Source organism: Trachurus japonicus, chromosome 2 (assembly GCF_045865225.1).
Source record: "Trachurus japonicus isolate A0001 chromosome 2, Traja_1.0".
In the NCBI taxonomy this organism is placed as follows: Eukaryota; Metazoa; Chordata; class Actinopteri; order Carangiformes; family Carangidae; genus Trachurus; species Trachurus japonicus.
In genome coordinates, this window is record NC_140908.1 from 10,537,006 (window position 1) to 10,554,291 (window position 17,286).

The 17,286-nt window shown below is 42.6% G+C and overlaps 1 protein-coding gene across 50 annotated transcripts in view; it reads left to right on the forward strand.

Moving 5' to 3' along the window:
* tns1a (tensin 1a) overlaps nt 1-17,286 on the forward strand; it is a 74,747-nt gene that overhangs the window by 42,113 nt on the left and 15,348 nt on the right. For 26 of the 50 annotated variants that reach the window (XM_085800278.1, XM_085800422.1, XM_085800209.1 and 23 more), the window contains 11 exons: nt 296-467; nt 577-627; nt 1,432-1,554; nt 1,989-2,053; nt 2,452-2,535; nt 4,725-4,837; nt 4,930-4,990; nt 5,080-5,155; nt 5,237-5,381; nt 6,098-6,163; nt 6,333-6,458. In XM_085800278.1, coding sequence (XP_085656404.1) covers nt 296-467; nt 577-627; nt 1,432-1,554; nt 1,989-2,053; nt 2,452-2,535; nt 4,725-4,837; nt 4,930-4,990; nt 5,080-5,155; nt 5,237-5,381; nt 6,098-6,163; nt 6,333-6,458 — 1,082 coding nt within the window. The remainder of the gene's footprint in view (nt 1-295; nt 468-576; nt 628-1,431; nt 1,555-1,988; nt 2,054-2,451; nt 2,536-4,724; nt 4,838-4,929; nt 4,991-5,079; nt 5,156-5,236; nt 5,382-6,097; nt 6,164-6,332; nt 6,459-17,286) is intronic. The other 24 variants (XM_085800386.1, XM_085800336.1, XM_085800299.1 and 21 more) reach the window with 1 other exon arrangement.

Below are 17,286 nucleotides of genomic sequence, written 5' to 3' on the forward strand. Positions count from 1 at the left end.
TCAGCAGAGGTCATGTCAACAGTCAGTGAAGGATTGTAAACCTTTTTCTCTCCAAGAAATATAAGTGAGTGAGCTGCAGGAGTTTACATTTGATCAAGTGGGTGTTTGTGGTGAACTGAGTTTTAGAAGTGTTCTCACAGCTGCTGTAAAAATGTACTTTGCGAAGATGATAATATTTGAAAATTGGAAAGCAGCGTGAAGCAGACAAATCCAATCATCGCAACCTTTATGCGGGAAGACCGTCGTGTGTTTAGAAGGTCAAAAGGTCAAAGCCCTCCTCTCTCTGCTTGACCAGGAGTCAGAGTGTGGTTCAGGCCATGGAGGAGAGCTATGAGGTGGACCTGGTCTACATCACGGAGAGGATCATCTCTGTCTCCTTCCCCGGTGGCGCCGAGGAGCACAGCTACACCACCCACCTCAAGGAGGTGGCCACCATGCTGCGGTCCAAACACGGTGAACACTACCTGGTGAGATACCCCCCCCCCCCCAAACCAGTGGATCCAACACTGTCCACTCATATCAGTTCATTTGTTTCCTGTTTATGCATCTTTGATTTGTGTTATTATCTATTTCCAGATGCTCAACCTGAGCGAGCAGAGGAACGACATATCAAAGCTAAACCACAAGGTACACACACACACAGGCATCTATCAGCAGGGCCGTTGTATAGGGGAGAAAGGTGATGATAACTCTAGGGGCCCAGCGCCCAGTGGGGCCCATAAAAAACCCCAGTAGTCTAATCTTTGTATGACTGATTTATTCTGCGTAAGACCCTGACTAATACTCATAGTACACTGTAAAAACTCAACATCTTTCCAAGAATATTTGTCTTAAATCTTGTCCAAATGTCTCATTTCTAGTCAAAACTAATCTCTTTCCACTTAAAATAAAACTCATTACCTAAAAATTAACTTGGTTTTAGATAATTTTCCCTTAAATTCACAATAAATAGAAAAATCTGCCAGTGAAAGTAAGTTTTTGTGCTTGTAATAAGGAAGAAAACCTTGCTCCACTATCAGATTTTTTCTACTTATTCCAAGTGAGAATCTGCTTGAAAGAAGTAAAAAGTGTCTAAAAACAAGCTACTTTTAATATGATGTGTCTTATTTTAAGTATAATGAGATTTGTTTTGACTAGAAATTACATTTTGACTAGAAATAAGACAAATATTCTTGCTAAGATACTTGAGTTTTTGCAGTGTAATGCTGCATTAGCATCAAAACAAAGAAAATAAATATAAAAAACGATAATACATACGTAGTCTAAGAAAAAAAAAGGAAAAGTTAGGGGGAGGGGCCCACTTTAGTATTCTTTAAGGGGGCCCAGAATTCCTAGCAACGGCCCTGTCTATCAGATAAACCTAATGTTTGAGAAGGAGTAAAAGAGCAAAGCTGAAAAATGAACCCCCACCTCCCCCTCCTCCTCTTCCAGGTCTTGGAGTTTGGCTGGCCGGACCATCATGCACCAGCTCTGGACAAAATCTGCAGCATGTGCAAGGCCATCGACACGTGGCTCAACGGAGACCCACGCAACGTTGTTGTACTGCACAACAAGGTAACACCACAACTGATGTTTATGTTCTCATGAACTCAACATGTTGTTCAATTCTTATTGTGATACAATCAACTCTCCTTTGTTAAATGTACATAAATATACAGTATTTGCAGATGCTATCCAGATGAAGCAGAAGTGAAAACCGTCTCCCAGCTCTCCTGCTTGTCTCTGCAATAGATTTGTTTCTTTTAAGAGCCTGACCAGTCACTCCAAACACGCGGAATGATCAAACATTATTCCATGTGATTTATGTTTCTTCCAGCTTTTGGATTTTCAAATATAAATCAAGCAGCTTACTGACCAGTCCATTTCCTTTTGTTTCTTTATATTTATGTCAAAAAATCTTTGATCTTTCCCGTGTCAAATAAACCATTTAATCAACCACAGTCCGGTTGCTGACAAGGTTTTCCCTCCGCTCTGTTTCTGTGTCACAGGGGAACCGAGGTCGGACGGGGGTGGTGGTGGCTGCGTACATGCACTACAGCAACATATCCGCAAGGTATCATCACACATGTCACGTTAAGTAGACACGGCGAAGATTTGCAGCTGTCAATTTTTTTGAAAGAGTGGAATTTAAACTCACTTTAAATCTCCTCCTCGCGAGGTTTTGTGAGGACAGGAGTTCCAATCCATCACCTCAAGGTCTGGGGCTTGAGCTGTCTTGAAAATTAAATACTGATGTGATTATTATGACAAAACACAGAGTCCTGGTCAGCTTATTTTTCTGGCTCTGTTAGACGAAGCGCTCCAACAATGTCATCATTCTTTAATGCAACCAGATGTTAATGCTGGGAGGATTTAAAGCTGCTTTATTGATGAAGGTCGAGGAGGTTATTTCGAGTATGCAAAGAGTTGTTGATATGTTTTAATCTATCTGTCTGACTTTGTGCCATGCAGCGCTGACCAGGCGTTGGACCGGTTTGCCATGAGGCGCTTTTACGAGGACAAAGCACTTCCCGTGGGTCAGCCATCGCAGAAAAGGTGAGCCATTCCCTCACGCCTCCATCGTTTCCTTATATTTGTGCTCTTGTAAAGAAAGACAGAAAACGACAAACTGTTTATGTGTAGAGTATCGCTCTGCCACGATCAGCTCGAACAATCACAATCACAAACACAACAAACTGATGGATCAGTGTCGTGGCCCGACTCCGTCTTTCTCCTTTTAGCTTTAGAAACATTTCGCAGAGGAAATACTTTCCCTTCTTTTTTTTTCTTTCTGTTTATCTCCAATTTAGTTTTAATTGGGATAATTGTGAGTAAATGTCACGGCATGGAGAGGACTAATCTGTCTTGTCTGTCTGAAGGATTCCTCTGGTGTCTCTGGGGAGACTGCGGGGCTTAGTGGCACTTCATTCCTCTCTCTTTTAAGCATATCAGAGCATATTTCCCTCCAGTTCTTGTCCACATTTCTCAGTGACTGTTTGGAGATAATGTCCTTTCCATGAATAGAGGGCAGAACAGCAGAGTAAATTCCAAACCAGAGCAAGTCGAACCAATGAAGAGCGGTTTAAAGCTATTTAAAAGACTGCATATTATTCCAAATGCTGCTCACTCGTGGGAGACGGCCTGTGCTATATTATTAACCCCTTGGCGTCGGCTTCTTAGATTTGATCCCTCACATCTACCTTGTTCACCTGTGATGAGAGGGCTCTGGAGCTGAGCTTCTCAGAAAGGATGAGTGAGGAAAAAGGTGAGGGAGCATTAACAAAGAAACACAGGAAACACCACGGGGACGTAACACCACTTCATTTCAACGAGTGAATTAGGCAGCCAGCCATTCTCTAACAGGTCTATAGGCTTGCCCTCTGCCCAGCTGCTATTTCCTGCTTCGGATATAATTATCTGTGCCCCAAGAGTCTGCCAGTATTATGGTCTGGAATGTGTGACATTAACATCGGGAGTAAAAGATGAGTTCAGTGTTCTGCTGTAAAGGCTGTAATGGTTTGGATTGAAGGTGTTAGGTGTTAGGTGTTAGGTGTTAGGTGTTAGGTGTAGTATTTAAAGGGAGTTCAACATTATGCCAAATTGGCCCATTGCCATAATCCCTTTAGGTTTAGGAGTAGGTTCATTACCTTTTAATTGTTGGTGCAAGCTACTTTTAGAACAGCAGAGCAGAGCCACGAGCTGCTCAGAGCTACGCATCTTGGTTTCCCTCATTGTCGGATTGTGTATTTGATGAGTTTGATGAGGGAAACCAAGAAATCCCATTAACCTCCATAGCGTAGCTCTGAGCAGCTCACGGCTCTGCTCCGCCGTTCTAAAAATAGCTTGCACCGACAATTAAAGGTAACAAACCTACTCCTAAAACTATAGGGATTATGGCAATGGGCCAATTTGCCAAAATGTTGAACTATCCCTTTAAGTATCATTAAATCATTACTATAGTTGTCATACATTCACATGCATGTTCCTCCTCCGATTCCACACAAACAGCTCCTTAGCTCCTCAGCTCCTCCTCTCCTCTCTGCCTCGGCGGCGTCCCCGGCTCGCTCTAATTGAATTTCAGAAAGGCTAAACCATCTGGCCACTGACAGCAGAGCAAGGGGAGAGTCTGCATGCGGCAACCCCACGGTCAAGGTCACGTTCGGTACCATCATCATTATCATCATTTACAACCAGACCACACTAACTCAACAGACCCCCAACTGGCCTCTGTACACACCAGTTCACTCTGACGCTTCCCGTGGTGGATAAAGCCTGTTTTACAGTCAGCGTGGGATTCGGTTGTGGCTGTGCTGTCAGAGCTGCAAAGGTGAACCACACAGGAAAAGGTTTATTTACAGTAGCGTGGATGTGGTGTGTAATCTTGCCAGAAGAACCTGACACGCTAATAACAGTTTAGAGATTCTGTAACACTGTAAGGATTCAACTTACATTTGGTGTCGGTGATCCTCTGACCTTTATCCTGACGTTCATCACTATCAGCAGGCAGAAATCATGCTTGAAGAAAGGTAATAAAGAGTTATAATGTCCAGTTTGCTTTGAAATTTACTGGGCACAGTCTATCCTAAATGCACCACTTTCAATTTTGCATCTGAGTTATCTCATAAATTATTTGGCAAAGTGACCTGAAATTTCTGGCACAAGCGATGCATCCAAGGGGACAAAGTCCTGAAAGTAAAAGAGGATTCGACATCTTAGAGTCTCTGCTTCCCGTCCTTTGTCTGCAGGTATGTGCGGTACTTCAACGGCCTTCTGTCTGGACACATCAAAATCAACAACAAGCCTCTGTTCCTGCATCACGTTATCATGCACGGCATACCCAACTTTGAGTCTAAAGGAGGTGAGCGTTGTCCTCTGCCGAACTCTGCAGAAAGAGGTTTTGCTGGTTTGCCGGAAAATGTTTTCAGCGATGTTGTTCATTTCCCCTCGCAGGCTGCCGCCCTTTCCTGAAGATCTACCAGGCAATGCAACCAGTCTATACATCAGGAATATAGTATGAAAACTCTTATTCCAGTTCAACATGGCAAAGATAACCATGTGAAAGGGAGATTGCATTTTAACAGATGTTTTTTTTTATTACAGCAATGTGCAAGGAGACAGCAACACCAGTATTTGCATCACTATCGAACCGGGCCTGCTTCTGAAGGGAGACATCTTGGTAAGACTTCAAAAAAACAGCTTTATTTCACCTCATTTATAGATATATTGATCTTTCACAACCTTTCTCTCTCTCTCACAGCTGAAGTGTTACCACAAGAGGTACAGAAACCCGACCAGAGATGTGATTTTCAGGGTGCAGTTCCACACCTGCGCCATCCACGACCTGGGGGTGGTTTTTGGAAAGAACGAGTTGGACGAGTCCTTCAAAGGTAACGGCTCTCCGGGTGGGTGTGTTTTTACAGTATTCTGTTTATGTCTGCGTTTGTGTGTTTGACAATGCTTCGTTATCATTCTGTAAACTGAAGGAAAAAATACAGTAATTGTGTATGCGAGCGAGCGTTAGGCAACGTGACAAGTTTATTAACAGTCATGACAAATGGAGATAACTGTGTGAGACAACAGGCAGAGATATTTAACAGCACTGGTCCGCCGTACGCACTCACACTGCTGTCGGCCAAGTGTGCATTTTTAACTCCTTCAAGTAACACTAGGATTGTTTCATTGTTATTGTTTCAGCTGTTGCCAAATTTGTCTGAAAGATATCGTCTGGTATTTGTTTATTTCTTGCTTCAACATTCTTGAGCTGTGCTGCATGGGAACACTGTTCCTCACTTTCCTAGTAAACAGGGTCCTCTGGTGGCGGAGGAGGCTCAGTATTATACAGTCAAAGAAAATGAAGGAAACAATGGCAGAAAATGCACAACAGCAGCAAATTGTAATAAAGATGTTATGGGATGTATAGGATATTTAGAGCTCTCAGCTTTTTAACTTTCAAAGTGAACACAAAATGTGTCTTATACTCACAGATTGTTGATACTGTTGTATATTTCACTATAATGCTCATTTTACATTTTAATATAATCATATTTGTGCATTATTATTATGTATGCATGTGTGTGTGTCCATCTTGTAATTATCCACATTGTCTCTGTCTATACAGATGAGAGGTTTCCAGAGTATGGGAAAGTGGAGTTCGTCTTCTCATATGGACCAGAAAAAATCCGGGGTAATTTCCCCATTGAAAATGATAAAATGTCTTTATGAATAATAGAAAATAAGATTTTAAAATTTTAGCAAAGATACTTTATCAGGTTTAAATGTGTTAGTGAAAAGGAATTTGCAGGCATAAATTGCCTTGCTCTGTGTGAGTACCCATCATGCCTTGTGTTCCTCAGGTCTGGGGCACCTGGAGAACGGGCCGAGCGTCTCCGTGGACTACAACACCCAGGACCCTCTGATCCGCTGGGATTCATATGATAACTTCACCCATCGCTGTGAGGAGAACCCAGATGGAGAGCACGGTATGTCCATACACACACACACACAGATTGATGGATAGGTCGTCTCCACTGCACAGTTACCAATCGAGACTTTCAGACTGAGGTTTCTGCCCAGTGGCTTTCATGGTGAGGACACAGTAAGACGTCGTAGTGCTGATTGAACAACACTTGCCAATTTCAAATAAACAAAAACACACACTCTCCTCAGTTCAGATGCCAAACAGTCAAATTCCTCCGTCACCAGGGATCAACATTTTTGGCTTTCTGCTCCTCACCCACATTTACTGCTTTCTCTGAGCTCCCCATGCAGCCCCCTCCTCCTCCTCCTCCTCCCCCAACCTGTCAATTAGGCCTTTAAATAGCTGCTGCAGAAATAGGGGGGCGTCAGTCGCCCTGCTACTGGCGCTGCCCCCTCCCTCTCTGGGGACGGGGGGGGTGTAACCTGAAACACCCACCGACCATCGAGTCTCACAACTGCCCAAACCCACCTCATTCCACTGGTTGGCTTTAACCTCTGTGCCAGAAGTTTGTCCATTTGAAATTAAATTTGAAGAAGTGAGATTTCTTCCAATTACACACTCAGAGATTTGTTGCAGAGGCAGAAATGCTTCGTTTTCACCATCGATGACATCACAAACTGAATAAACTGGTAAAGCTCAATGAGATTTGCAGCCCATGGCAACACCAGCCTATTTGTAATATATCTTTCTCATCATCACAGTGTACGCATCATTTTTTATGTAGTCTTTTTTTAATTTGACAGTCATGGCACACTGCAGCACATTCTGACTTTCTTAATGCTCTGCTACTATTATTATTATTATTATTATTATTATGATTATACTTCTATTACCTCCGTGCATGTATTAGTTTGTCCCAAGTACATGAATGAGTAATGGAAAGTGTCTCGGTGGGATCAGCGAACAGCAGACTGTAACACATCATTACAAGATCATTTCTGGCGTAAACCGAACATCGCGCATTGATAACATCATAAAATATCCTGTCTTGGCGTTTTTAAGACAGAGTGCGGCCACTGAAGCCAACTGACAGTCTTGAAGAGTCCCTTGGATCCTCTCGGCGATGATGAGATCCATCATTACCGCTGTTAATCTGTGAAGTTTGCACAAACAGGAGGATGCACTTGCCCTCGGTTGAGTCAGGACTTGGCAGCCATTGTGGTACTGCGTTCACTTTTATATATGGGATTTTTTTTTTCCCTTTTTTCTTTTTTATGGCTTTGCAAAGACCCATTTCATTTTTATGAACATCACCAGAGAGCCGTTGCGGTAATTGCTGTGTTGCAAGAAGGTCAGTGAGAATCGCCAGGATTGCAAGTTTGATCCTAATTGAATGGGCAGCGGTGTTCTGAGCACTCAGCAGAAAAACCTCTCGGCCAGTTTATTCATTCCTCTAATTGCAGCCTTCGCTCTTACACTTGGACGTGATGATCTGACTGTGCACAAGCAGCTGATGCGTGAACGCGGCGTCTGTTCACACACACACGGGGGGATGAAGCAGGTCTTTTCTTGTTTTGAAGGATGCAACAATGAGATGATGGGCATTTCAGGAGACATTTTTGGAGAGGTTCAGTTTGTAGCATTTAAATTATGACAAATAAGTGCTTGCGTTTCTATTTTGGTGTCATAAAAAGTCACTGGGGGGAAAGGGATTATTAATAGGTGGTGAGGGAATGTTAATCAGGTGTAAAATACATATTTGAGGTGGTAAATCCAGGTGACCTCATGCACTGATAGGCTCCATGACAGAACGGCCTATTTTTACAACAGTGGACACTGATCACTCATCAGGTATCATTAAAGGAATCCAGACTTGTTTATTCGCCCGAGTGTTAAACGAATGTTTCATCCTCACTCGTTGACGTCTGAATGCGTCCGGGGCTCGCCTGACTCTTCCTGACGCCATTTTTAACACAGCATCAGCGACCTTGGAAATCCAGTTGAGAGGACTCAACAAGAGACGGGCGTCTTAAATGGGTCCGTGGGATTAGGCAGCTTTAGAGTTGTGTGTGTGTGTGTGTGTGTGTGTGTGTGTGTGTGTGTGTGTGTGTGTGTGTGTGTGTGTGTGTGTGTGTTTCATACTGACAGCCTCGCTGGGGGGGCGAACGTGAGGAGAGGAGTCTTCAGCTTTCTTTAACAGAAGGAATTTGCACTGGGTGTTACACCTAAGCACTTATGTGAAGTGTGTGTGTGTTTTAATAGTTCATTATACAATTAATTAAAGGGATAGTTCAACATTTTGGCAAATCGGCCCATTGCCATAATCCCTATAGTTTTCGGAGGATTGCAGTTTTTCGGCAAGCAGTTTCTGCATTTGCCTCAAAAACAACTCTGTCTCGTAACGTTCTGTTATTATCTCATAGCGTGGTGAATGTGCAGGTCACAACTTGTCCACCAGAGCGTTTTGGAGTTGTTGGATTGTGTATTTGATGAGTTTGATGAGAGAAACCAAGAAATCCCATTAGCCTCCGTAGCGTAGCCCTGAGCAGCTCACGGCTCTGCTCCGCCGTTCTAAAAAGCTTGCACCAACAATTAAAGGTAACGAACCTACTCCTAAAACTATAGGGATTATGGCAATGGGCAAATTTGCCAAAATGTTGAACTATCCCTTTAAGTTATATATATGTATTAGTTAATGATACAGTATTTTTGCGCTATATGGGGATGCATACCTGTCTATGTCAATGTCTGTAAATTTTTGTATACATTCCTATTGGTCTTTTACACGGTGTGCATGTGTGTGTGTCTGTGTGAGGTGCACCTTGTGTTTGTCGGCTTGCCTTTGCTCCACTAATAGCCCCGGGGTTCGGTGGCAGCTGTTGACCCGGGGGTCAGACCAGTCAAAAGGCCACAGTTTGGGCCAGTGTGTAGGCATACAACTACAGTACAGACACATTTACCGTTACAGTGTCAGGAAATGGTTGAATTGTTAGTGTGATCACAAGGGCTGAATTTGCAGGATATCAGACAGTGCTGTTGCTCCAGTGCAGAAACTACATTACAGTGGGAAATAGTGTGCAAGGATGATACAGTAGATAATATCCCTTCCATAACGGTTTATAGAAAGATGAGATGCAAGGAAATAATGTCTAATCTGAACAGTGGCTCTTAAGACTTTAAATGAGCATTTAAACCTAGATAATGTATATATAATACACTTTTATTATTAAACCGTTAAGTAGGTAAGATTTAAAGTTACTGACTTGACTGTTCTGACAGTGGATGCAGTTTGTGTTGTGGGAATAAAAATGATCCCTTGAGTTCTGAAAAATGAGAATAACCACTGAACATAATGTCTTGCCACAGGAGAATAAGTGTGTGTGTGTGTGTGTGTGTGTGTGTGTGTGTGTGTGTGTGTGTGGTGTACAGTAGGGCAGCGGGCCCAGCGACAGCGGAGGCCGTCTTCCTTGTTTACCGCACTCCTCCCATATTTGGCTGGGGCCGAGCCCTGAAACATGTCTGGAATAGCTGGATAGAGACAGACAGAGAGACAGAGACGGTGAGACAGGCACAGAGAGGCTCAGAGGAACAGGCTTCTGCAAAGATTTAACCAAACTCTAAGCGAGGGAGGGGCTTTTTTTGTTGTTTTTGTTTTTTTTTGGTTGGTTTGTTTTTCTGAATAAAGACGAAAGGAGAAAAAAGGAGAGAGTAAGAAATGAAGAGAGGAGCGCAGATGAACAGCACTGACTGGTGAGTAGCTCTGTGAGGCCTTGGGGATTGTAGTAATCAAAGATTAGAAACTTCTGTTGACTTCAAATGACTCAAAAACAAACAGTGAATCCAAATTTGATCAAATTTGAGAATGTGCAAAAATATAAACTGTGTTTTTTGCAACCAAACTGTTGCGCATGTTCCCTCTGAAGCACCAGCTCCTGGCGGTTTCAGCCAGATGAACATGACAAGAACACAACCTCTGGTCTGCAGACATGAAGCGTCTGTTTGTCTGTTTGTTTGCGTTTCCATGCCGACATGGTTGCATCCTGTGTGTTTGGCACCTACAGAGTATGGTATAAAAAAATGAGTCATGGAGCGAGCAATTTGTGTGTGGAACATTTTATGAGCAGGCTGCAATTTGGGTTCACCAAAACTATGAGGGACTTTGGTTGGTAGCTTCATGTGATTTCCAGAGAGCTTGGACGGGGGGATGCAGTGCGTGTGGAGGATTTTGTTTTACAATCTGTCGTTTCGTTGCTTTTGCCAGTGGTTCAGGCACAAATGACCAATGTTCAGTGGAGCGTGGAGTCGAAAATGAAGGACTCTTTATGGTTTTTGTTCATTTGTTGTTGTGTATTTAAACGGCGCAAGTGCAAAGTGGGTGATACAAAGTGCAAAGTAAAGACGGGATTTGTTTTAATCAAAATACTTTATTTGCAACCAGCCCTCTTTGCAGAAAAGACATAAACACAGATAAAACTTTGATCATATATGGCATCAGACTTTATAAAGTGTAGTGTTTTAAGTAGAGCAGTATGCATGGATGTAACCAAAAGAAAGTGTAACCTTCAGCAATGGATTTCAGGTATTTCCAAAGCCGCCTGTGTGTGTCTTGCACGAGCAGATAATGCCTCTAGTTAGGCCTCTTGCTGACAGCACGGTGAGCTGTAGCAGCAGGTTCAAATCCCAGCCCTGGAAACCCAGCTGAGCCAGCCCTCATCTCTTAATGCCTCTTTTCTCCTACTGTCTGTCTAGATGTCTCCATACGGCTTTCTCACTGTCCCACTCTGATTTTGCCTTTTTCTATTTGCATATCATTACCTTAACTTAGCTCAGCTTTACTTTTAATTTCTAAAAGTCAAGTCTGCTTTTGTCAAATCACTTTAGAAGAAAATATAGAGTTATTCTGAGGTTTTGTGATTTAAAAAAAAAAAAACAGTTTTGCTTGATAAATGTATTCATAAAAAAAGCCATATTTGTGCATGAGTACAGTAGCAACACAAACCCTACTGCTTTAATTTGTTGCAGTGCAGCAGAAATAAACTTTTCTCTCTGAAAGTTAAACATGCCATTCCAAAGCCAAAGCCCTCAAAGAGCCAGAGATGACAGACCAACATCTAGGTTGACAGCAGGCGCTTTTATGACGGCTACTGATCCTCGTAAGTGAAAGACAGATGGACGGACAGATGCACAGAAAACCAACCCACCGACCCGCCGAGGCAGACATGCAGAACCGACGTCTGAGGCAACGTCTCGACACACTGGCGGTTTTAATTTTGCTCTCGTTCATATGCGAGGATGCGAAGCCGACCTCTCTGGTTTTGAACCGATGTCAAAGTAATATTTCGGGGCTGAATATTTCCTCAGCGGTAATAATTTGAGTTTGTTGTTTCTGGTGTGGCCCAACCAAAGAAATCTCCTTCCAAACTCAGCCCCAATAAAAATCCCAATCTGCAACTTGAGCTGACGTTTCCTCTCCCACAAAGAGAAGACATGACGGAGGAGCTGGGCTCAGATACACAGACAGAGACGGACATACAGTAGAGACAGTCAGACAGGTAGCTTTTTGTGACAGCAGACAGGCGGCTGGATGACATCACCCTGAGAGTAATCTTGGAGACAGACACTGATACAGTCACGTTACCTTAAACTGTGACAGCTGGACACTGAGTGATAGATGGGCCGAGAGGCAGACATGGCAAATATAAAACTGCGACAGTTTTCCTTGTGCCAGTCACTGATACACCAACCATGACACCTTTTTCACCGATGGACTGTCACATCATCCCTTATGACTCTGTCTCTGTTTCTCTCTCAGTCGATGCAGCAAGAAAATTACAGCCGGAACTTGTTTTCTTACAGTATACAACATGTAAAATAGTTCTTTTTTTATGTTTACTAGAAACTAATTTCCTTTTAGTTTAAAAAAAATCCAAAAAGTAAATGAATATATGACAAAAAGTATGTTTTAAAAGAATTTAAGATCAAACGTCTACCTAAACACACATACACACACAGAGGTCTTTAAGACAAGCCAGTTGTCAGTCAAACTCTGTCACCCACCGTTGGCATGCAGACTGGCCGTCGTCACGGTGATATGAAAGCTGTGAAAGTGAATGTCACATCCTGCTGTGAGATACCCGGTGGCTCAATGACATCACCGTGTGTGTGTGTGTGTGTGTGTGTGGATGTTTGTGCATAGCTGCCCCTGCATATGTAAGGGAGTCACAGTTGATACACTAAACTAACTATCAGAAAACTAATCCAATAATCTGACTAAGTTAATTAAAACAGTTCCCACAGTAGTTTGGAAGATTAAAGCTCATTTTTTAATGAGTTTTGGAAAACAAGTGGCTCAGCCTGATTGTTCCACTTTCCCCAACCTCCCAGTTTTACTGCTCCCACACACACCCAGTTTCCTTCTGACCTATACACCACCAAAGCTCTTACTGTCAATGCATGTGAGTTCATATTATGCATATATTTATAAACCTACATGAAATCATACACCATATCTAATAAAACTATTACTACAGACGTCCTTTCTGACAGACACACCTCAGGGCCCTTTAATCAACCGTGTAACCGTTAGGTGCGTTTCTATATTTATAAGCGGCAGCATTTTGTAAAATTGGGTTTGGCCCTTTTTATGAGGTCATCATGTCCCATATAAGAGTGTCAAGCCCATCTTTAACTTTCCTCCACCCCTGGAAACTTCAGGAGTGGGCGATAAGAGAATCTGAAGGAAAATATCCGCCTAAAAACACATTTAAAAGATATTTGTGTCTGTGATTTATTGTACTATATAACGCACATGATTTTCATTGCATTTCAAGTGCCAGGATGAGTTATATATTAAGCTAAGAAAAAAAATCTTAGAATATTTTAATGATGAGAAATATTAATAGGAAAATGAGGTGGTCCTAGAACAGAGCCCAGAGGAACTCCAGCCCTTTGACTAATATTTTAAAAACAGTATTCATGTTTTATCCACATGGGGGTGATTATTTTTGACCTCTCACAGTTTTAAACATGAAGAGTCATTTCTGAGCTATAAGTACAACATTCAGAAATAGTGTCCAGTACTAAAGTGATATAGCAGCCATGTTCTCATCCCTGCTGACAAATTGGCCTCCTCAATCACTGTTTATTCATCTCAGACATACTAACTACAGGATGTATAATAATCCACATCTCAGCCGGTCCATGTGATACAGCAGTGACAGTGGTTGTGTAGCACATTGTCTATTTATAATAAACCATTGGCCACAGGTGTTTAAATGGCTTTTTAATGGTCTCCAAGGCCGCGATGTGAGACACTCAAGCAAACACTTAAAAGAATACAGCCAAGAAGCAGGTGCTGTGTGTGTGTGTGTATGAGCAATAACTTTGGTACTTTCACAAGAGACGCAAACACCTGTCACATGACAGAATACAGAGACCAGACAGGTGTGGGTTTGTGAGTGAGTGTATGTGTGGCTGTAAAAGAGGCCGACATTAGTGCTAAATTCATCAGAGGGACAGTTTATTTAGATGCATAAATATATTTTCTAGTTTGGATGTTGAAAGATGTTTTTTCTTTGCACAAATTCTTCCCGAAGCTCATTTGTATTTTATTGAATACATAAATGAGCAGCAGTAAACGTGGGTTTTGTCCTTTGAAGCAGGGAGAATGGCGTGTTTCACTGGTTTACCGCAGTAGGACACAAGTTGTTAGCTATTTGTGGTAGCCGAGCCTCGGTGACTCAACTGATCTAATTTGAGGTCTGCTGCAGCTACAGTATTTATTGACACCAGAAGAAAGCTATTTGTTCCGTTTAGACGTCGAGCTGCTTGTTGGGGCCATATGGTCACTGTTCACATCCTAAGCTCCTGGAATTGATGCTTGTGTGCAGGAACAGACAAGCAGAGATACTTTCTGAGTGTCATCATAGCTGGATGATCTGTGTTTAAATGCAAAACGGGATGAATCTTATCTTTTACTTATCTTTTTATATGGAATAACTGGTAATTCAACTTTCCACTTCAGCTATGTGATGCATTGGGTTACAGTTGAGTGAAGGAGTTGGCTCCGAGAGTAACACACCAGTCTGATCTTTTTTTTTCTAAAAGCCATAACTTGTTGGGCTGACTTCCTCCTTCCCGGCAGTAATTACACCATTATACCATTATACCATAACAGCCTTATAATATTACACTGTTGCTAAGACCGGTATGATGATGATTGTTGCTGAAGGAGGTTCTGACATCCAGGACTTGAGAGCACAAAACTGAATTCTAAAACCTGCTGTAGGTCTGTTTGAGATATTTATAGTAAATGTGATGAAAAGAGCAGACAAGACCAGACAAGACGAGGTGTTATGGAGAAGTGTCTGGCTCAAGGGCACATCAGCAGCTCCGATCGTAGCAGACAAGTTCCTCATGTCAAGGTCAGCCGGGTTTCAACACCGGTGGCCTCTGTTGCCTTCGTCCATGCACGGACTACTGTATATGTATATGTAGCTGCGACGATGTGTGTTTGTTTCCCAGCTTACGCGCATACCGGGTGTGTGGCAAATGTAGAGGTTGTGACCTCGCGACGCTGGTTCAGTGAGTTCCTCTCGTGCCCGGCGTTGTTTGTCACTTCCGTACAGACCGGCTCTTCTTCTCCTCCCCGAGAGAAAATAGCAGAGAAGGTGTTCACTGTGGAAAGAGTCATACTCCAGCTGTGAGTCAGTCGCCCCCGTGACTTCTGCATCTCGGCTAGTGAACATCAGACATAGCCATTTTCGGATAATTAGCCAATCTTAATAGAGTGATTGTTTGAGTTTTGGTAAATTTACAATCACTTTATTCTTCTTTTATAAGATATACTGACTGACTTGGATTTAGAAGAGCATCTAAATTTGGTTTTTGTGGGCTTGTGGTGATGGAAACTTTTAAGGCAGCATCCACAGAAACAAGCACCAAATTGAGAAACTAAAAATCAAAAATAAATCAGCCCAAAAAGTTATTGCTCCTTGCTCCTTCCATGTGTGCAGCTTGCCTATACTTTTCTTTCCTCAATGAGCTGCGACATGTCAAACGGCACTGTCTGCTCTCCCCATTTAACCTCAGGATGGAGTTTAACCAGCAGCTGGAAAAAGTGTCACCCTGGCAAAGTCGAGGCGGTTTTGCCACACAGCAGTGAAAAATCATCTTTGTAAACTAGATAGAACAAGGGAATTCCCTGTTCTGTTAAAGGTCAGCGAGGGAACTCAGTGGGTGGAAACTGTTGACCACTGTTCCCTGAAAAGTTTTGACATTAAAGCTTTGAAAAACTAATAAAATCAAGTTATTATGGATTCTTGTTGTGCAGTGCAAGATGTCTCTGCAAAATATGTTGAACTTGGCTTTGTAAGACCTTCAGGTACTCAGGGTGAGGGTGACCCTGAGTGAGGGGATCCCCTCTAATGATGTCACCAGACAGGGGTGCTGCAGTGGCGGGCAGACAGATGGCGTGGGAGCTGGAGTTTATTTGAAATGACATCTCTTCCCCAGGCAGCAGGGTGGGGGTGGGGGTGGAGGTGGTGGCAGCGGTGGGAGTCCCTCCCCCGCTGCCGGGAACAGTCCAGAGAATCGTCCCAGAGTGCCAGCTCACCCCTTTCGGCAGCTTCAGTGGTACGGCCCCGCCTCGCTCCACTAGAGCACATGTTGGATGATAGGAGGACATGAATCAGAGAGGGAAGAAAGAGTGAGAGAAGAAGCCCAGAGGCAGAAAGTTCAGTCTCACTGAAGGACTCCGATGTATGGACTGAAATGTGGTTTTTTGATTTAACTGGTTAAAGAAGAGGAAATATTTCATCTTCTCTGGATTTCTTTTCATTTTTAAGAAGACAAACTAAAAGAAAAAAGGGGTAGACCGACAGGTAAGGAGGATGCTTTCACTCAGTTGTGAGAATATAAAGTGCGACATATGTATATAATAAAGTTTATTATTATATAGGATGGTTTTTAAATATAACTAATTTTATATTCAAGTATAAACAACAAAATATTCTGAAAAACTGAAAATCTGGTGCTTACTGCTTTCATCAGAGTTTGAACCATTCTCTTTAAATAGCCCTACCATTATACTCCTATTATGTTAATTTTGTATGTCATCATTTAACACAACCACAGGACCAAACTGTGTTTACAGCTTCCTCGCCTGCCTGCTCGCTCTTGTTCCTACTGTGGCCAGTGAGTTGTTGTTGACATGGGTTTTGAAATAGCTGCGGTCCGAGTGATCCACCATCTGTCCCCGGGGGTCGCTCAATTTGGAACACCCCCACGTATGCTGCCATGTATATGTTTGAATGTGTGTCGCTGTGCAAAAAAAGTATCGGTGTATTACTTTCTTCCTGTAAGCGTACGTGTGACCACAAGAATGAGCTGGTGCACGTGTGATTGTTGTGTTTCACTGGAAGCCAGTATAGTGTTTGAAAAGTTGCCCAGGCCTCTAATTGTAGCACATTATTTCTCAACTGTGTGAATTACACAACTGCGCACACCCATGATTATGTGCTCACAAGCCACAAATGAGTTGTTGTGTATTTTCTTTCTCTCGTGTCTTAAGAATAGCTCATTATATGACATAAAATGTTGATCCTAAATCAAACGTGATGACATGAGGTGGGCTATGAGAGTCCAAGAATTGTCGAATGAGTTTCCTACGCTTCTGATGATGATTTATTATAAACAGAAGAGTTTAAATTGAGGAAAAAATAACTTTTGTGTAAAGGTTTTGTAACTTCTCTTGAGGCTCTTTCACAGACATGGCTGCACGACAGTCGGTCGGTGTTTTTGTGGAAGTCTAAAGACTGTTTTCGAAGTTTTCACAGCTAAAGTTACATTCAGTTCCTTCATCTGAAGTGTAGCCAGGCCAAAGGAATTTG